Raw genomic sequence first — 21,952 nt, forward strand, 5'->3', positions numbered from 1 at the left:
ATTGTTCAAAGTGCTTCGGACACAAAAATTTTTTTGGCGTAAATATTTTGCTTATCATATGTACAAACCAATTTCCATAGAAGAAAAAGTTCAAAAATCTTAAAACTCGGTTTTTTTGGGCTTTAAAGTGCTCTTATTTTGTCTTAAAAAGTGTCCCGTGGACTGGTAACGAATTAGCGGGTGATGACGTAGAGAACTGTGAAAACTCTCCATTGACTCCCACAAATATCTCACATCTCTTGTAATTTTGTATCAGTCAGCGAACGTCATACGTTAAACGCAATACGCTCGTTTAAACGCAATACGCTCGTCCTTTCTTCTAGATTTCTCCTTTCTCCACCATGGTTACCGAAGTGTCTTCACAGTTTTTTAAGTCACAGCGATGTAACATGATCGTTTTAGCCGAGCGCTTTATGGGGACACTTTTCGGCCGCCAATCGTACTTTCAATGCACGAAAAAATGGTCAAGGAGAACTCGCTAGGCACTGAGGTCGATTATTTATAATTTTAAAAACAGCTATTGACCAGAAAATTAAAAAAAAAAAATCCGTGTCGTAGGCACTTTTGGGGAAAAACTTAAGTAAAAGCAGCTGTGCCCATTTTAAAATAGGAAATTACTGTCTTCGTGAAAAAAAAGCACAAGAGGAAATGACATAAATAGAAAAGAAAGCCGTGAAACGCACAAGGGATTTTGAACGTAGCGATGAAGAAGCGCCGGACTGAAATATATGTTAGTGCTAGTTCATATTACATCTGCCCTCGCCTTTTAACAATAATTATTTTTTTATTATAGAAATAATACTGACAGGTTTGTGGGAGATTTTCTCATGAAGCTTAAAGATTGCGATAAAATATCATGAAAGAAAGCTATGCTACAATAGAAGAGCTTTTTAAGTGATCTTGCGTAATATTAGCACCCACAAGGTTGCTGCTTATCTTCGGAAGACGAACAAACATGTAAAATTTCAAAGCTAGCTCTAGTCCAAAGCTACCGTGCTCGTCTACAGAAAGTTTACGTCAATCACCCTTTGATCAGTCAGTAATATAAATCTTTCTTATCCACCAGTGCAGAGACATGAGAAAGAAACATTTCGTTTCCAGTCAGTTTCATCTTTGTTATGATGATGATGCATACCATCTGTAACAGGCGGAATTCATAATTGTTACACTTTTACTTATGCTGTTTTATCGGTTCGTTTGTGCAGTTTAAAGGAAGCGTTGACCATTACAGAGCAGTTTTTCTAGAAGCAAATCACTTTGCCGATAACCAGAACACGCCAGTTTTTAAGTTTTCTGGTGTTTTCCGGCAAACTTAAAAAACGAAACAACAACAAAAAGGAAGAGAATAAAAAACCAGTTAAAAAATTTATTACTGTCGATTCAAAATGCACGTAACATCATAAATACAGATATGCTGGTTCCTCTATTGACAGAGATATCGAAAATCTTCATTTGGGTCTGAGCAGTACAAATAGATTCTTGGGCAAAGGTTACTCTACCAATGGGGCCTAATCCATTAGAATTCCCCTTTATTGTGGGATTTGAACGTCCATTTGAGCACTTAACAATGCAGAAGTGTCCAGCTTTGGTTGACATTCGGTTGTGTTGACACGTACCGACTTTAATCGCGCGGTCTTCGGAAGAACTCGGTAATACATCGGGCGATGTCGCAAAACGTTGGCACTATTGGGAGATAAGGGTTAGCCTCAAGACAGCAATTTCTTTCTTTGTTCTTGGAGTAAAAATTCCAAATGTTCCGCTCGTTTCATGGCAGCCTGTGCAAAAAGAAAAAAAAATGTGTGTAAAAAAAAAAAAAAAAACCATGGATCTAGAAAAGTATTTTCATTGGTCAAAGGCTATCACTGATCTAATTTCCCGTCAAAGTTTAACTTTTCATTAGCAAACAGAAAGAAACGAGTGTCAGACGGGTGAAAACAGCAGCTTCCGCCATGCTCAGATTGGAGCAAACTTGTGATGCGTATGACGAGATTGAAAACATGGGTTCATGAAAAACTGACTTCAGAACACTCACCTGGTGTTGTTCCCGTAGTGTTTTCATAGTTTCTTCTTTTTTAGCTATGGCCTGCCTTACTCTAGCGGTGTAAAACAGATAACAATTTTCAATAAAAAATAACGAACTAGACACGTACAAACTCAAAACCTGTAAAATATCTGCCGGCGATCAAGGGACACCTCAGGTGATAAGGGGATTGAAAACTAAGAATAAAAATATATCTCAGCATTGTTCATATTTAAATGGAAGAAAAATGCAAAAAGAAATATTTCTAACGACCACGGATTCGTACAGCTTAAGATGCGGTCATGGATGTTTTATGGAAGCTCGTTAGTCGATCAGATCGTTTCAAAATCTTTGCGAAAATTCCAAATTACCAAAACTGTATACCAAACCGACTAGCATGGCCACGGACGTTTATCACAATTTTCTCACTACAACCACTCTGTAAGTATCGCTCTTCCCCCGCCCCACCCCCCTCAAAATATTTTTCAGAGCTCAGGTCTCCCTCTCAGCAGAGTTTAACCCACCAACCACATGATCTTTGCGTCTTAAGCAATTAACCAACCTTTTGTGTACTTCCTCCATTTCTTGCTCTTTCTCCCGTGTAACTCGTTCTATTTCTAATCTGTGACGGGCCTTCATTTCGCTCACTTCTGTTTTCAAACGCTTGTTGTCTTCGTCAGTGGTCACAAGCCTGGAATATGCAGGAAAGAATTGAATATCTGCTAACAACATAACGTCATTTCCGAGTTGCAAAACTCTCCCTTTGAAAACGAGGCTAACTGAAATGGAATTTTCAATCAATTATCAAAGGCTTCGCACCGACCCTCGTCTTTAAGCAGAGGCATTCAACATCTAGCAAATAGCTTAACAAATATGTTTTTCTGGATTACAAGTGAAAAATTCAAAGTTTCTGAATCTCTTTGCATAAAGGCATTCGAAAAGATCGTATTTTGCTTGAGCTCACCGGAACCAAACTATTTTCAAAGGCAATTCGGAATGAAGGACATCAGAAGGAATAAATGGTAACACAAATTTATAAATCTACCCAGCTTCAAGCGCGGGAAAACGCGCGTGACCAGATCGCGACTGGCTTTTAAATGTTTGCATTTAATTGGTTTGGGATAAATTCACGTGAGGGTGCTTTATTATTATTATTATTATTATTATTATTATTATTATTATCATCATCATCATTATTATTAGTAGTATTAGTATTATTATTATATTATTTATTATTATCATTATCATTAGTATTATTATTGATTATTTATTATTATTATTATTATTATTATTATTATTATTATTATTATTATTATTATTGTCATTATCATTATTATTTGTACAAACCTATCAGCGAACTCCTGCCGAATGATGTCGGCCACCTTCCCTCTCTCTTCTTGTAGCCGTTTGGCCACTTTATCAATTCCTTCTACCTCTTCATCTTTTTGTTTCAACATGCTCTTCAAACGCGCATTTTCTCCTTCAACTTCGGATAAACGAGCCTGTAACAAACGAGTACTTCTGCCATGACTGGGAATTTAAATAAGTTGAATAACAACTGGAACATTAAAATAAAAAAAATTGGCAAATCTCCTTTCGTGAACAACTGATAACATTTTCGAAACACCTAAGGGTTCTTCATTATAAATGGAGGTGTTCTTGCTAATAAAACAGAGGGTCGCAAACCGGAATCAAACACGGGCCAAATAAAACTGAAAATCTCACTCTTTCATCATTATACAACCGAGGTAACCGGTCAAAATATAACTGCAGATGATAATTGACGGTTTATCGTAACTAGAGGGCTTTTCGATCGAGTGTCGTAAATCCAAAACCAAAGTAATCACCACGGTCAATCAGAACTCAAAGTAAAACCAACCAAACTGCTCAAGGCGCGGGAAAACGCGGGTGACCAACTCGTGATTGGTTTTAGTTTTGCATCTGATTGGTTGAAAGAGTGGCGCGAGTTTTCTGGACGCGCAAGACAGATTGACCCCAACTAACTGATACAAATTCGTGTTTGTTTCTTACCTTCATGTTGTTGTATTTTTCCTGCATATTCCGTTCAGATTCTTCTAGTTCTTTCAGTTCAGATTCGTATTTATCTCTCACTCGCCTAAAAGCCAGAAATACGCCGTCGTTAGATTTCGTGTTTTCTTAGACTTTCGATAGCGCTTCTTAGAGCAGAAAAAGGTCTTTTTTATGTTTACGGCACATAACCAAAAATGTTTCTGTATTCCCGAGTTAGTTTTGCGTCTAATTGGTTGATTTAAGTTTACGCGAAGTTTAAAAATTTTAAAAGCAAACTGACAAATTCTGTATTCTAAACTACATTTACGACTAGCATCACGACAGTAATTGAAAGACCAAACCAATCTAAGAGTACTTCCAATCTAATTTCATTGAAATACAACATGGGCTTTCCACTCGTCGATCGTCGACGACTGTATACATTTTTGCCTTTTTGACTAAACCTCATATGAAATCAGGCTTAGGTCAGGAAGATGTCAATTCTAGACACTTACTTGATTCTGTTCTCCGCGGCTCGCTCACATTCTTCTCTTGCCAACGATGTCTCTTCTTCCAATCTTGAAATCACCATTTCAATTTCCTACGGTAGACAATATGCGTAAAAGAGAGACAGAAAACAGATAGATAGACACAGACACAGACAGACACACAGCCCGGAAGACAGACAAGCAGATAGATAAACAGACACACAGGCAGACAAACAGGCAAATAGACAGACAGGCAGGCAGACAAACAGACAGAGACAGGGTAAGTTAGTACTATCAGCTGAGTTGGTAACGTAAATTGGCCACCGTAGAGAGTTTCAAAGCTGACTTTTCGAGCGTTAGCCCTTTTTCAGAGCGAATGACAGACAGAAAGACATAAAGGTAGGCAGATAGATAGAGAGAAAGACAGGCGGACACAGATGAAGAGAAAGACAGACAAAACCGCCAGCTATTAAAAAGTATAACGAAATGCGAAAGTAAACATCAATAAATTGGCATGAGCCTCCCCTCAAGAACACTGAGATGAAATAACGAGAATAATTTCTGCAAAGCGTAAATCGTCGACTTTACTTACTCTATCGCGTCCTTCCCGAACAGCTTCTTTCAGCTCCCGCTCTTTAGTCATTAACATGGCATCCTGTAAACAAACGCACAAAAACAAAGAGGAACAGTCAGGCAGCCTAGGTAGATACCTTCGGCATATTTCTGAGGGAAAATGAAAGGCCACATTACTTTGATTTATTCTTTAGAGGTCAGGTTTCCAGAAACTCTATGATATAACCGATTGCTCAAAACCAAAAGAGTAAATTTGAGTTCTGTCTTTAAAGTACCCTACCTGCTTCTTCATGTAATTTTCAATCCAGCCCTGCTTCTCAATTTCAAGTCTCTCTTTCGACTCATTCATTTCCAACTGCAATGCAAACCAAAACCCACCTTAGGTTCAATGATTCCCTCAGTTAACTTGTATTTAACAGATAGAAAAAGACAGAAATGTCTGAATACACAGAGTGAGACATCTATAAAACTCTACTGAAGCCACTACAAGTCTCTGCGGGTTAGATGTCGTAAATGTAGCAACAGAGGAGTGTCGTAATCCCTTACGTAGAAAAAAATATACGCTCAATCTACTCGCAATTTGCTCTGTCGGTTTATATATTTACAGAGTCCTTAATTAGGCTGAGAATGGCCGTGTGCAAGAACGTTGAATTTAACCAAAGATTAAATTGAGCGACAATATATCCATCCACCATAACGCTACTAAAGATAATTGGCCGGCAGTAATTTGAATATTTCTTTACCTGGTGTTTTCTTTCTTGATCATCAATAGCTCTTTGGTGTGAAGTTTGCATCTCTAGGATTGACTTTTTGTGAGATTCCTACAAAAATAAAAACCAACTAAGTACCAAAAACGAAACGAAACGAAGATTGCTGAAACCTTGGGATAGTCTGAAAACAGTTCTTTCCTTACGCTCGTGGTTTATAAGGCTAGAGAGGCTGTATTTCCGGACGTGTTTAACACCCCAACTTCAAGAATATTAGTATAAATCTACTAACATTCCAACACAAATGCTGCAATTTAATTGGTGACACTACTAGTAATCTATTCCGTGATAGAAAGTCACGTGACAAACCTAATAGTGAGTGGTTGTAAACGACTTAAAGAAAAACTTGAGCACAACTTGTCACGTTTTGAGTGACGAGTAGATTTAAACAAAACCACTTAAATTTTGAGCGCACGATTCATATCGAGTCATCACGAGCTCATAATCTAATCCCCCTTTAGTTCGGTAAAACAGAAAAACACTCAAGAGGCCATGATGAATGAAGAAGAAACAAAGATGGCTAAAAGTGGAGAAGATCAACACGAATTTCGAACAACAAACTTGAAAAATATTAATAATAATAATGATTATGTAGGCCAAATTAGACGGTCTTACTTTTCCTATTGGACTAACTCCTAGTTTGATTGGTTTAGCTGTGGTTCCAATTCCACAGGACACCTTTACTTACCTCCAAGGCAGCTCGCGCCTCGTCCAGTTCCTGTCGTTGTTTCTGACCCTGTAGTGCTACTCTTTCCTTCTCCTCCTGTACTTCAGCGTACAGTCGCCGCCTCTGTTGTTGATAAGCTTGTTCCTCTTGCTCCAGCTGCTTTTCATACCTACAAAAACAAAGGAAATGAACACTTAATTATACAAATCTCCGAACTACTAGAACAAAAACTCGTTTAAGTTTACCAACCATCGACGATGATCTACTATCTGCCGCACTGGCTGTTGTTTTAACTGAAAAGAAAATTCACACCTGAAAGAATATTTACCTTTGTTGAGAGAGTTCTCTCTCTCGAGCACAGGCATTTTCCTTCTCTCTTTCCAGCTGATCTCTCAGTTCTTCTATTTGCTGAATGTACCTTCTGCCTGCACGTTCATCGGCCTCCAGCAGCTCCGCCTGTCATCGAATAATTCACAATTGTAAAACATGTTTTCACTGATCAGTCATTAATCCTTGCGGACACTATGGGTGACAACGAGAGGGAGCCACGTGAAAGTATTCAATTATATCTATTTTGTAGCAAGAAAAGGCTGAGCTTCTGATAGAAATCGAGGCGCCAACGATCACAGTTTATCAGAGAAAACCAATCAGATTTCCAGATTTGCAATACGCCATGATCAGCAGATACCAATGAGGTTCCCACCTGATGAGTAGACTTGATCTTTTTCACTTCCGCTTTATGCTTGGCAATCAGTTTTTGAATGTCAGGTTCCAGTCCTTTGACCGTGACTTCCTGTAAATTTCAAATCGAGTTTACAAGGCGTAAGGCTAAAATTGCACACGAGCTAAATGGCCCACACAACTAGGATCTAGTTTGGTTTCCACAGGAGGAAGCAATTTCCACTCCCTTGGAAGGGACGCTAGTCAATTGCAGATGCTCTCGGTATTTTTCGCGTGTTCCTAAAAAGTTGTTTGTATCTGAACCATTTAAATTCCATGTTGACGAGTGGCAGTACGTGATTGGAGCATCTCACCCGAGAACTCAACCCAGGGAAAGGTTCGAACCCAGACCTCTCGATGCTGACTCAAGGGCGCTAACCAAATATATACCGCGTTCCCCACAAGGCATAAAGCATTTTAAGCATTTTAAAATTACTGGAAGCGAAACGACCATGTCACTAAGGATTCTTTACCTTGATTTGTTGAGTTTTCTCATTAATCCATTTTTCTCGTCGTAATTTTTCTGCCGCCAGTATAACTTCCTTTTGTTTCTTCAATTCAACTTGATGACTGAAAAGGAAAGATAGTCTTGTTATTTCCCCTGTAAGATATTATTTCTCAAATTACGACTGGTTCCTGATGCCATCAACGAAAGTGAGGCCACAAAGACTTTTATTACTGTTCTTTAAGAATATAGAACGAGGAACTTCTCTCTAATCTCTCAATGGCATTGAAAATTTCATGACCAAGAAAGTTCATGAAGAACGTTCACTAATCAAAGAGACTACTAGGATGACAGAGAACAACAACACACGAAATATAAATGTAGGAGGTTCGAGAATTTAACAGGAAAGCCATCAATTCATTCCAGATAAATTTTCTACAACAGACAAATAAAACGCCCTGAAGGCTACGCCTAAAGACATTGTATTATTAACCCTTCGACTCCCAGCAGTGATTAACATGTAACTTCTCCCTAAGATATCCCTACATTATTCAGCAAACAGGCAATAAGAATACTCAAACTTATCAGGGAGATGTTGTGACCTTGATCTGACATCAAATTCTTGGAACTAATTTACAAGGAAATGCGTAGCCGCTAGAGGGGAGAATTAACAATCAGATCTTGGGGGTTAAAGGGTTATACTCACTTTTCTTCCATTTGTTTGACTTTATCTCCGTACTTCTTGTCAGTACTTTTCAGTTTGTTCACTACTTCCTCACACCTCTCCCCTAACACCTTTTTGTCATCAATCAGCTGGTCTATGAAGGACAAATGTCTCTGTATGGCTGCTTCATACTCCTGACGTTGTATGGCCAGCCGTTGTTTAGCGTCCTTTTCCATCTCCTTCGCTTGCCTCAGGGTGAATTCACGTTGTTGGTTCTAGTGTCAGAGCCAATACATTACCAATAGAGTAATTATAGACAATGACAAATTCAAAAGAGCATAAATTTGAATTTTCTTTCCGACCGATTAAAAAACCATAACACAAAGCGTGAGAAGGGTAATTCACATCTTCAAACAAAAGATTACTTCCCACCCCTCCCAGACTACCGTATTCTTGCTGAATTCCAGGACATTTCCCATTCCCTCCCTTATTATTCCCCACTCTTTCCCATATTCTATTCCCTGGAAGATCATTTCCCATTTCCTCGAAAATCATTTCCCATTCCCTCGAAGATCATTTCCCATTCCCTCAAAGATTATTTCCCATCCCCTTCCAAATCAAATCCCATCCCCTCCAAGATCATTTTCCATCCCGTCGAAGATCACTTCCCGTCCCTTCGAAGATAATTTCCCATCCCCTCCCAAATCATATCCCATTACCCCTCCAGATCATTTTCCATCCTCTCGAAGATCATTTCGCATTCTCTCCCAGATCATATCCTACCAAAGCTCTTTGCAGCAGATCATTAGTCCTTTTCTTTTCCTCCAGTTCTATTTTTACCGCCATCATAGCTGTTGTAACATCCGAAGCAGCTGCTGCTGCTGATTCTAGCGCGGCTTCTTCCTTCCTGCAGCGAAGAAAGAGTATTTACAAAGTCAAGATTATGACCAGACAGGAAACGGAGGTTAGTTATAAACAAATTATACCCAGGTTATCAGACCACAAAATATAACAAATGTAGGGAGAAAGCTAAAGGCGATCTTATAATTCTTCCTCCTCACGTTGCCACAACTTCTCCCGTAGGAAAGAGAGACTAAGAGTATTGAATCACTTTTCGGCCAAATGTCAGTCCATCTACAGAAACATCACCTGGGGGTTTCAATGAGTTCAATAACTTTTTTCGTGGGCGGCTGCCGATGGTGTAATAGGCGGCCGCGAGAGCTAGCTCGCAGGCTCAACAGCCGGCGGTGAGAGGTTTTACAGGCGGCGGTAGACCGCTAATCATCGGCTTTTATAGAAACCCCAGATCCCTTCCCCTATCATATCTTGTCAAGTTTTCTTGGTCTATTATTTTCCTGGGTAAAGAGGACCATGGTGAGAGTTAAGTGTCTTGCCAAAGAATTCTCCTCGGCAGTATCTTAAGAAATGTATAGAGAACAGTATGGAGAATATGCATACTGATGTTAGGGTGTAAAGGGTTCATGATAGTCTGCTTGAGAGGCGACTGTTTACACCGACTAGGTAACTGTAAGTACTTACTCCCTGTCAACTGCCACAGAAGCTGAGGTACTTGATGATGGTAGTCCACGAGAAATAGCACCGTCTCGTGCCTGAAAAATATTGTACAGCACCACCACAACTAAATTTAATTGTTGTTGTTGGTAACAAGCGTGGCTCTGAGACAAAATCAAATTTCCTCTTCGAGATTTGAACATCAGACCTTCGGATCAAGGTCTGATGCTCTACCATTGCACTATAGAGAACGTGTTGGTGACTATATATGCCTTAGACAGTACCTCTCAAAAGCAAGTGACGGTCACTCAAAACTCGACCTTGGGGATCGAGGCTCAAGTCGAGTTAAGAGACGTTCGAGTCGAATTTCGAGACGCTCGAAACAAGTTTCAAGACACTCGAAATTAGGAGACAAAATTTTTGCGCGAAAAATTTTAGTTTCATGAGTAACAAGTGTCTTTACACGTGAGATCAGCATTGTGGAAAACATCGTGTTTGTAAAAAGATTGTATGAAATGTGGTAAATTATTGGAGGATCAAGCCCTATCTTGATACATTCACACGATGAAATTGAGACAGTTTCATGCCCTCAAGTTTGTTAGTGTTTAATTTTAAGGTCTAAAGATTCCAGCAGGAATATAGTTGTAATTTAAAATGCTGGTGATCTCTTGGAATTAATTTACCAACCTGGCTTATCTCACTGATGGCATCATCTTCTGCTTTTTCCACCTCATCCAAAAATGTCAAGATACTCCTAAACGAAAAAGTTACACAAGTCATATCTTGAATACTGATTTCAAGCAACAAGGACATTTTGCAGGATGTCCTTTTTTTTCGGTGGATTAGCAATTTCTCCTGTTGTGCAGTAACAAATTTTTGTAGTTCAAGGTGACTGAAATTTCTGCTAGGAAATAATTTGCAACATACTCTTGAAGCAGCAGAACACTCACAAGGAAAGAGACCTTATCTTTCCAAATTTTCGCCTGCATCAAGGCAATATGGGAGAGCTACAAGGGAGATGAATTTGGGACAGATATTCTGAACACCATGAATATGAAATAATATTTGATTCCCACCCTGAGGTTTTTATTTGGCTTAAGGTAGTACATTATTGTGGCATATTTTCTATTATCATCATTATCATTATTATTATCATTTTTTGTTGTTGCATATTTGAGTACTTTCTACCAATCAGCAAAAATTTTAATGTCAATGCTATGCAGTAGCATATCACATTTCAAGATGACTAGCAATTCAGTGGCAAGGTTTGCTATCAAGCCTGCCCTACAGGTTGTATTCAAGGCCACAATTGTTAAAATGGAAGATGTATGTTAACGGGTATGTCACACTTCTTATAGAATCTCTTGTCCTTGATCAGGCTGATTACTAATAGGGATATGAAAGTCTGAACCTTCTCATTAGTCCTTCAACAAAGATTTTCAAATGAGTCATTGAAGAGTGCATGAGTAGATAAAGCTGTACCGTAGTTTTTCAGCCGACAATGCACTTCCTGTCTGTCCTTGACTGCAATTGAGAAGAGAAGAAAAAATATACTAAACTTTTGCTGAAAACATGGCATCGCAATCAATTGCTGTGTATGTCATATACAGAATGATGAAACAGGCCTACAATATAGAACAATAACTTTACAATGTAAAGCCTACAATTTCATTCCATCTCTACAAGCAATTACCTTTCAAGCTTATCTTTGTTGAAGTGGCCCAATGAAGCATGAGAAAGGTAAGCCTACAGTGGAGGGAAGAAAGAACAAATGGACAAACATGATCCAACTACTTGAAAATTTATGCACTATTCTCCATTATTTGAGTTACATGAAATAAGTAAATGTCTTCTTCCCACATTGGTCTGGAAAAAAACAAGACATTCTAGGGAAATGTCCAGGATTTTTTCCAAAGTGCTTGAAAATCAGCCTTCCAGGCTAGATTACATGACTTGACCTGATTTAAACTTTTCCTTTATTTCACTAAAAACTTGAAAAGTAAGCATACCTTGTCTTCCTCACCATCTTCTAAGTTTTGTCCTAAAAACAACAATTCCAAAATGTCAAAGTTAACAATTCACAACCAAGAAGAATAAGAAAAAAACCTTTGAAGCTGTTCCAATATTGAGACCTTAAATTTAATGTTTAGTCAAGAGCTAAAACTGTGGAGAAAACTGTACAAGTTATGGAATGCAATAGATTGACTGCACTGATAAATTCCACAAAATCAAAATAATTATAATAAAAAAATAATCCAACAAGTTCTTACCCCAGCCACCAAACTTAAGTGCACTGTTCTGCTCTACAGGAAGCAGATCAGTGGGTTCCTCCTCCAGCTGTTTGAGGGACTCCAAGAGGTCATCAAAGGTTGTTTTGCTTTCACCACCAACCTGAGAGCTTAAAAAAAATACATGTTTATCAGCTGAGTAGATTTTCTTCTGGATCTTAGGAGTGACAAGGTTGCAAATATGAGATTTTTCATATCGTTGAGACTAATTAATCAACTAAATACATAACATACCTGGTTATTATCTTATCTGTGTCATCTGTGCGATCAGAGAATAGGGGTCCTGCTGCTAGCTCATCTGAAGTGGCAGCAGCTGTGCTAACTTGAGATTCTCGAGATTCCTGCAGTAAATAAAACATGAGTTATCAATCCACAAACTTGTACAGTTTATGATCAAAATATAATTACATGAATGTACAATACAGCTGAACCCTGCTATCTCAAACCATGGCTAACTTTTAATATCTTGTCATTTCAAAATCATTCCTGGAAGATACTTCCCCTTATAGATCTGAGTGACATACAGTGTTCTCCCTTATTTTAAGCATGACAGGTAAAATAAATTTTCAAACCGGTAAAGCAGTCCTTTTACCTGTTGAATTTTCAAGAATTCCAAGCAATTTTAAATGGTAATAAGAGGTACTACAGGCAGTAAATGTTACCAGTTACTGCCTGAAAAGGAAAACACTGGACATACCTGGAATAACTCATCAACTTTCCTTCCAACACTGCTGGCTGTCCCAGGTCTGGATGTTATTTCAATGGGATTACCTTGCTCGTTATTTTTCAGAGCACTATTGGATGCACCTACCACTGTGCTCTTCTTCCCTTTGGGTTTTGATTTGACTGCTGAACTGAGATTTGCTGACTTCTTTTTGCTGACTTTCCCACTAGCTTGGAGAAAAACCTGTCAAAAAACAAAAGCAAAGTTACATGTAATCACCGAATACTTAAGATTTATTCAACTAAGAACACTTCAAACAATACTTTTTTCATAACCACAGTAGGCTTTATAATTATCAAATTAGTTTAATTTGTTAGGTTTGCTTCAGCTTTGCACAGCTTGACAGCAGGCACACGTAATGAAAGAGAATGACAGATAAGTGCCACTCTTGATAACATCAGATCTTCCAGCATGGCTGAAACCCTACTTAAATGTCAAACAAAAATTTCAAGTTGCACTCAGTTGCAATAAAAAATCACTTCCAATACCAGTTCTTCCTCTGCCTTCCTTTGATTCTCATTCCGTTTTTCCTCTCTCTTCTTTTGTAGTTCCTCTATAGCAGCCTGTCTTGCCAATCTGGCTTTCTCTTCTCGTCGTTTCCTCTTTTCATCTTCCTTCTGATCCTTAAGAGATACAAAGGAAAGTTAAGACTGTTACCAGGTTGCTGATCATCAAATTAGGTATATCTTTTTTTTACTATAACACTTAACAATTGGTTCATACTTCAGCACGCGTTCATCGAGATATGAAGCATGTGGGAAGTTTGGAGAGCACAAAAGATGCGTAATGCAAAGATGTGTCCAAACTCCCCAAGTGTTTCATATCTTGATGAACACACAGATGACGTATGAACCAATTGTTTTATAACATTTTCAAGCTAATGGAAAATTTTTTTTTCTTGAGGGATTTGTTTGTTGACATCATAAGCATGCACAATAGGAATGTGAAGCACACTCGCACAATTGAATTTGATTATACAAATTTACCAGCTATGTTATTAAACACGTTTACCTCCATCTGTACATTTGCATGGTCACTGACCATCTGTTTCTCCTTCTCAGTTTTCTTCTGACTTAAGAGTTGCTTTACAGCATTTTGTCCTCTGAGTTGCTTACGGGTTTTCCATCCACGGAACCAACGTTGAATGTTCACAGCAGCTTTCCGCCGTTTTTTCTCACCCTCATCCTCTAAAAGTTCATCAAGAAACAATTTTGGTACATCTTCTCTTTTTGTTGTTGATTTGTCCCCCTTGATTCTTGCATTGCCTTCAAAAATGTCAAAATCAAGGTTATTCTGATCAAAACCATTATTGCCAGGACGCAAATTGTTGATATCATTTTGAAGAAAATCTTCATCTATGTGATTGCTTGTCTTGCTTGCACCAGGCCACCAGTTATGTTTCTTGTCCAATTCTGTAGGAGACTGCAGGAACAGTGGAGGGACTGGTGCAGGATCAGAAGCTGACAGCCACCATTCATCAACTTCATCAGGTTGAACACTATGCTGCACCATTGCTGAAGGTCTGTCTGGTAGAGCATTAGGGCTTGCTTTAGCAGCATTGCTGTGGCGCTTAATAAAAAAACATAACATGTTTAAATCAGTGACCTCAGATATCAACATCATTAATACTCAATACACCCTAACATTAGTATGCATTTTATCCATACTGTCAGGTGATTCACAGTAAGTGAGAGACAACTTAGAAGCATGCAAATCTTCTCAGTATGATGTTAATTGGCCAGAGTTTCAAAAGCAGAAGGTTCAAGCAATAGCCCTTCATCAGGGCCTGAATCTCAGAAGGGGATGGTGACACATCATTTACTGGTACCTTCATTTTAAAGAGTGTTTACCTGAAGCACATACACATGTTTGAACAAAATTACCTGGAATGTTGTGGCCAGTTTAGGTTTAGTGCGAGCTTTAGCTTGAGACATGATGTGTGGGATATGATCCTCAGAAAACCTAAGCAGAAGCACAATAGAATTTCATTCCAACATGGATTATTAAATTTCACTTAGACTGCACTATCACACCAGGCTGCAAGTTGTTCCAAACAGCATAAACCAATTAGAAAAATTTTCTGTTCAACAAGTAATGCTTACTTGATTTGTAATTGGTTTACCATGTTTTAAAAAGATTACCTTGCTGGGGGAATGGTCTTTTTATTAACATTCTTCCTTCTTGCTCCTGAGCTACTGCTAGTCCTTGCGCTGTCACTGTCGCTACCAGATACATGAACCTCATTGTGTTGTGGCCTCACAATGCCTGCACTGCCACCTTAATACATAAATTACAGAGCATAATTTCAATTTCTGCACATATCAATATCTTATTGTTCAAGAGCAATGGCTGCATTGGGAAATATTCCCCTCTACACTTTGCTCTGTTTAAATGAAAAAGATAGAGGACCAATATTCTCTGATGCTGCCCTAAGTAGTTCATTAAATAGGATATTTGATTATATTATCATTGGATCACAGCTTACTCAATATTCTACAACTTTCTACATGAAGTTCACCAAAAAAAAAATGTGGCAAAAGAGAATGGTGATTGGGGTGGCACTTTCATAACTCACAATGGCCATAACAGTTAGTTTGAAGTCTCTTAGTCAAAATCCCTTTTAATTTTTTTTTTTTAATTCAGTGATCTTATTGATAAAAATATGTCAGTTGAAGTCATGCACATGTAAAGCATGCAAAGCATTTTCAGAGTTGCAAGTGATTTGTGGTGTAATTCATAAGTACCATATAGAAAATGGTTGTAATCAGACAGACAGAAAATATGACTTACTTCTTTTATGGTGACTAGATTTCTTGGGAACTTTGCTTGTTCCAGTTACTGATAGAAAGTCACTCATATCAGAATCCTGTTTATAGAGAATAAAGTCATTGTAATGATGTTGCACTTATAAATGCGGTTGGATATAGGTATTTAGGTAGCTCAGGTATTTAGAAGTTAAACCAACGTCTAGGTTAGGTACTTGCAAGAAAAATGTACAGTACCAAAGATATGTGACATTACAAATAGCATGTCAGCTAGGTCTTGGCAAACGCGGTCATACAGGCCATCCTTAGGTTTTTAAGCTGTTAGTGCCTCCACTTATCTACTTCAACATAAGTTCAATATCAAACACCCAATGGCAATGTTTTCTAACGCCAACCAACAACAACTACTCCGATGACAATCATTTAACCGATCTTGCAGAAACGTACACGAACAACACTCACCAAACTTGCATTTGATCTCGCTGAATATTTACTTGCATCTGCAGAACTTGGCCTGCTACTCTTAGCTGAGCTTGGTCTTTTCGCTGACAAGTTTTCGGCTGATCCGGAAGCAATCACTCCTCTTTCAAATTTCTTACTTTTCAAAGACATAGCTTTTTCCTTGGCTCAACTCAATAAATTCAATATTTCTGTCAACCAAACGTTTAAAAGAGGCTCTTCATCGTCCACCAGCATCGTCACTTTGCTTCCAAAAATGAGCCACATCAATTGACCACAGCCTTATTCTTGTCACAAAACAAATTTGTTGTCGTTGTTGACAACAAAATTGGCGCTCTTGCGACGCCATTACGGTTTTAGAGAAGCTGAACGGCTACCAAGCAAGCCTTTGCTCGAAAGGCCTGGCGGGAATGATGAACGTAGTGGAAGGAACACAGTTCTGAGTACGAAAAAAAGTAAGGCAGTCTTCTCTTGTTCTCCAACTCAATAGTATACGCGGATAATTCCCTTAAGGAGTTCCAAAAAGAATTCCACCTTTGCAAATTAAGTGACCCAAAACACGGTCATCATTATCTTAGAATGGCAGTCCCATACTAAATTTCTTCTCTCTCGGGGCTAAAATTTCCTTTTAAAATATTACTGGAAAAAAACTCCTCCATTAAGTATTTATTTATTTGCACAAGCTGATCTAGAAATGGAAAATGGAAAATTAAATAACTGCCACTCTGAAATTCATCCAGGAGAATCACCTAGTGCTGCCTTCTATCCAGGAATCGAATATTCTCGTTTTACAAAGACAAAACCTTCTAAGGCTTGCTGAGAAAACTTTGTTGTATAGTAAGCGGCAGCTATAGGCTAAAAGCGCAAAAACCTTTCCAATCAAGTCGAGAAACATCGCGTTAGTTTAAAAGATATTAACATTCCTTAATAATTTGATTAGTATCGTGTTAAAATGTTAATCTTTTATGAGAACCAGGAAGATGTTACCACGAGGAAATATTACGTTGATTTTACCAAAGTTTTCCACTCAAATCCCAGAGGAATCCATTTCAGAAAATATTTTTTTTTACTCAAAGCCTGTTACGCGACACTCAGCTACGTGAAGAGATGGTTACTATCTGAAGTGATGGACGGTCTCGTTAAGTGCAATTATCCATTCCTTTGGTAACAACAAGAGGTTGGTTAGACACTAAAATGAAAATGAAAACTCTAACGAAGACAACAGCTAGGAATTGGGGGAAAACTCAGAAATCGTTTGGTAAAAGGCTGACTTCGTCTATGTAAAATTCGAAGTAGTGCTTTAACAAATATCCACAAAATTGTTGCATTGGTCCTTCACAACAAGTCATTATTTCATTTTCAAGATACTTTATTTCCTGCAAGGAAAATCGAGCTTGTGCTATGTAATAACTATTTCGGGACGTGACCTTTCAGTGAGTTTTTTATTTCGCATAATCCAAAACTACCCTGATGCATGGAGTATGAAGCATGACATATTTACGAGGATTCCGTGGTTTGACTTTTTATGTGAAACTCTTTGTTCCGCTACATAACTTCAAGATAATTGCATCACGTAGGATTACATCCGTTTGAAAAGCGTCAGAGGTTGAACCGCTTATCATGGTTTTGTGACTGTAAAAGGAATAAGGAATTTGCACTATTATTGTCATGCAAAATTAACGAATCTGTTTCATTCTTTTAAGCGATGAATTTCACTGCTCTCTAAGTGATATCCGGCCTGCAAAGCTAGTCGCACCATGACGGTTTTGCAACGAAAATTAAAGGAAATACTCACACTGAGCCTTCCCTGAATCCGTTGATAATGTTCATCAGTTCATCAGTCATCGAGTTCAATGCATTTTGTATTCAACTTCCGTTTTCAGAACGCTTTCAATATCCGCGCGTTCGTTTCGCGTCTCGCGCGTTTTTCTCGCGTTCAGCTTTTTTTTTTTTTTTTCCCTCACTGAGTGTGGAAAGTGAAATATGATCAGACTATCTTTCCCAAAACAAACAATCATCGCAATCCGGGTCAATTACAGATTTGTGCGAACTTGTTCTCAATCATCGCTTCGTGAATTCGACGCTGAATTAAATGACACGTTGCGTAAAATTATAGGTTATTGTGTAAAGACCACAAATTCAGCAATTCTAGTATATTCGAGCTAGTAATATTTGCTTAGAGATTTTTACAAAAGAGATGATTCAACACGGTTGTATTTAACCATTTACGTAATTTCTCTTTGTGTGCTGAAAACCAAGATTGTGGACAGAATAAGTTTGAAAATAATCTACCGCACAATAAAACTTGGCATCGTTAGAGCGACATCTATAAATATTTATCGGTCTGAGTAGACAGAGAACGTTTATAAATGAAAACCACCACGAGCGAAAACCGCAAAAGATGCAAATCTGTACTTTCACTTTTATGATCACGCCACGTCACGTTGCGTGACGCCTGTCCACCAAAATAAAGTTTGATGTAATCCGTATTTTAAATTTTCACACCTTGACCTTCTTTAAAGTCCTTAAAATCAGTGATATGTACTGTAAAACTGATATGAATGCAAGTTAGAGAGCTACAAGTGATTTGCCTCCTGAATGTTTCCGATACTTAAGACGCACGCAAATAAACTCAGACCCAAACAGCGCACTAAATTTGCGTATCCATGATTTCATGCCTCAACTAATCGATTTGTAATTTTGGTTGGCCCTCAGCTGATCTGGATCGACAAAAGAAACGCTAAACCTTCCCCTGGGGCAACCGTCGGTCTTTTCATTGATATTGATAAAATAAATGATTCGGCAGAATTGAAAAACACATCGTGCGTCCAATATATAACTTATATATTCTTATTGTGAACAACGTCGTAAACAAAGTACAGCTGTTACGAGCGATCTGATGTACGGTTTAAAAATAAAGTCAGGAAACAAATTGCCACTCGAGGATTACAAAGATGTAAAAAATTTAAATCCTGGGAGACAATCGGACGAGAACGGAATTCGAAACGCGATTAGGTGAACGAACGAACGAAACAAATGTCAACTTTGATTGATCCACAGCGCGCACGAATGGAATTAAATTGAACAACGACTTAGTTGACGTAACACGCCTCTATTTTCCACAAAGTCGATGTGCCTCGAACACCTCGCGACAGATGCTATTTTTTTAGGTAGCTTGACGACGATATGTTGCGATGTTATTCTGGGAAACCTCCTCCAGCATAATCTTGCAACAGCGCTAAATTACACATATACATGTATTACCAAAACGCCTTGCATTGTTCACAATGAACAGTGTTAGGTATCAAGGAAATTGTCAACTTTGCCCGCACGTGATTGGTGAATGAGTGAAATCGGCTTGCAGGGGGCGTGCGGCCAACCAATTAGCATGCAAGATCATTGTTTCTGTACAGAACTCAACATCACAGACGACTTGAATTGAAAAGCAATCTTAGCTTTTCACGTTTCCGCCTTTAGAACGTCGAGTCGCATAACCGTGTTCGAAACTATGCTAACGAGAATTTTGCCGCCCGATAGAACCACTGTTTTCGCTGTCTAAAATAGAGACATGGATAGATCGCCCGAAAAATCGGCCCTTTTATCGACAAAAGTACAAAGTTTGGAAGCGAAGACGGCCAACCCTCGTCAACAATTCGCCCATGAGGCTGTAACAACAAACCCGATCTTCCGCCAACTCAAAGCTTTTTCTTCACAATCTACGCTGGAAAATGGTTCCAATTCAGCAGGCTTTCCTTCACCAGAAGTGGGCATCGCGAGAAATTCGGAGTTTATCTCTCCCTTACAAGCGCAATATTATCCACCAACCGTGCCGAGTGCAGGTAAGTTCTCACAGTTTTCTTCGCTTGTTCAATTATTTATTGTGCCAGTTCGCGCAAAACCGTGGGCAATCAATGGCTTTGACGATTTTTTCGTCAAATAACACGTGGGATTTAAATTCACCCTTCGTACTAGCGTTTTTCCAAGATATTTCGTGCTCGTTCGAAGGGGCGAAAATTAAGATATTTCTTCGCGACTGAATCAACGTAATCGAGTCTGAACATTGTACCACGGTTTGGTGGTTCGACTGATATTAGCTGAATTGCCAAGTAGGCACAAATAACATTGCCAAGTTTAGGTTTTCGGAATCACAAAGCTAGTGGGTATACAGTATGTGTTAGCAACTTGCATTTTTGCGACGATCTGTGTGCCTTTGCTTGTCGCAAAACGAAATGATCATGTGGAATCTGGACTCAGACTATCTGTATTCGATCATGTTACGTACTTCGCAGCTAATAGGGGTAGAGTAGTCTTGTCCGCGTGAGCTATACGTGACTATGTGCTGTCTTAAGTTAGATCGGTAAAATCGACTGTTTTAGCACCGCAGTTACGCTTTATAGTAGCAGATTTGTTATCCCAGCTGAAAGGAAAATTTTTACTTTTGTTGTATCTAACTAAACCGTGTGGTGTTTTTGAGGTAGATTCGTTTTATTTTCTAGGAAGGACAGACAATAATGCCAAGTCATAGTTTTGAAAGACCCTTTCTTTCGTATTACAGGGCTCAAAATATTCAAAACTTCTACAGTAGGCGCACAAGCCATATTCGTGTATTTAAATAATCCCATCAAAAATCGGCGCTGTTTATCAGGCGCTCAGCCGACGTCAAGTATTTTAGTGGATTCATCCACGGCATACTCTCTGTTCGTCATTGCATCATCGGGATTTGTTCTTATCAGGTTTTCGACTTTTTTCAAGCGTAGGCGAGAAGGGAAAAAAAAAAACCGAATACTGTCAGACATGCGCTTAAACAGCGGGGCCCCGCGATCGCTAGAAATTGGTGAAGTCGAACGGTTATCGTTTGACTCTTAATACGGCGGCTAGTCTTTTTAAAATTCACTTCCTCTAGGCTGCCTCGTCAACGAGAATGAGTTGAAACGATCTTGGAAAGCAACGGATGGCTTGAATCTCCGTGCAGCTGAGTAGGCCAGTGTTTGCAAACAACGGGAAAATTATTTAGATTTGAAGTTTCCGACGAAGTGTAAGCAGTCGCTTTTCAAGAATTTTGCCTTCCGCGAACATAACAAGACGCCAACACGCGATCTCACTTATTTGCGCGTGATTATGTCGTCGATATTCAGCTCTTTTACTTGAGTTGTAATTTGCAGCATTGTTTGTCCCTGAAAAACCTACCAGTTTACTTAGTTTATTCTGTGTTATACTGCTTTTATGACTATTTTGTCACCAACAATACTGGTGTTTGATTTTTGGTCAATGGTCTTCTTCAGTCATGTTTTGTCGTGACTTCTCCGTGAGCGCTCGTGGAGAACAGCGAGTTTTCATTTACGTTAAAGAAGCCTCCCTGTTTCTTGATCGATTTTGAATCAGTTAAGTCGACAATTCTATGTCAATTGCCTTTATTCGCAGAAATTAGTTAAGAACTCGATTTTCTAGTAAATTCCATGTTCTGTTGCGATGTACAATAGTTCCAACTCTGCGAACAATATGAGATTATTCCAACGCCTGTTATCTTTCACTTTGTTAAGCTTGGATATGTTTCGATTCTAGTTTAAAAGCTTAAAAGAGAAAATAGCGCGTTGTGGAAAATATTAATTGATCGGTGCAAAAAACCGAAAAAATAAACAGCAGGGTATATGTATGCCGCGAGGGGTGAGCGGATAAGCTCATAATTCTCACTGATGGTAGAGAGCTCGTGTATCAAAGTAAATCTATTTTCGCGAGCGCAGGATGTTTCATTGATATTTTTTCTGCCGTCTTAATGATCCGCTTCTTCTTCTGCATTGAATCAGAAACTGTGTTCACAATTAAACGAACTCAAACGAGCAGACTAGAAAT

General features: G+C 38.7%; 2 protein-coding genes across 4 annotated transcripts in view; one reads left to right on the forward strand and one right to left on the reverse strand.

Annotated features, from left to right (window-relative positions):
* Positions 1–1,352: 1,352 nt before the first annotated feature.
* On the reverse strand, positions 1,353–17,266 carry LOC131795484 (centrosomal protein of 131 kDa). 2 transcript variants are annotated; one of them, XM_059113064.2, is made up of 30 exons: positions 17,117–17,239; positions 16,106–16,541; positions 15,669–15,744; positions 15,020–15,155; positions 14,762–14,840; positions 13,890–14,447; positions 13,367–13,501; positions 12,852–13,061; positions 12,389–12,495; positions 12,137–12,264; positions 11,876–11,907; positions 11,560–11,612; positions 11,349–11,390; positions 10,554–10,620; positions 9,894–9,964; positions 9,138–9,261; positions 8,397–8,629; positions 7,719–7,815; positions 7,229–7,318; positions 6,854–6,981; positions 6,547–6,694; positions 5,835–5,912; positions 5,372–5,446; positions 5,111–5,173; positions 4,546–4,631; positions 4,052–4,136; positions 3,368–3,522; positions 2,583–2,711; positions 2,033–2,093; positions 1,353–1,775 (listed from the first exon to the last, which is right to left on the reverse strand). In XM_059113064.2, the coding sequence occupies exons 2-30, from the start codon at positions 16,253–16,255 to the stop codon at positions 1,707–1,709; spliced, it is 3,465 nt and encodes a 1,154-aa protein (XP_058969047.2). In that variant the 5' UTR covers positions 16,256–16,541; positions 17,117–17,239; the 3' UTR covers positions 1,353–1,706. The 2 variants fall into 2 exon arrangements, with proteins under 2 accessions (XP_058969047.2, XP_066027419.1); XM_066171322.1 differs by having other exon boundaries at positions 16,106–17,266.
* Positions 17,267–19,527: 2,261 nt separating this feature from the next.
* Positions 19,528–21,952, forward strand: part of LOC131795417 (BAH and coiled-coil domain-containing protein 1) — a 30,939-nt gene continuing 28,514 nt past the window's right edge. For both annotated transcript variants that reach the window (XM_059112981.2, XM_059112982.2), the window contains exon 1: positions 19,528–19,941. In XM_059112981.2, the coding sequence (XP_058968964.2) occupies positions 19,671–19,941 (271 nt within the window). In that variant the 5' untranslated portion in view covers positions 19,528–19,670. The remainder of the gene's footprint in view (positions 19,942–21,952) is intronic.

Source organism: Pocillopora verrucosa, chromosome 8 (genome assembly GCF_036669915.1).
Source record: "Pocillopora verrucosa isolate sample1 chromosome 8, ASM3666991v2, whole genome shotgun sequence".
Taxonomy (NCBI): Eukaryota; Metazoa; Cnidaria; class Anthozoa; order Scleractinia; family Pocilloporidae; genus Pocillopora; species Pocillopora verrucosa.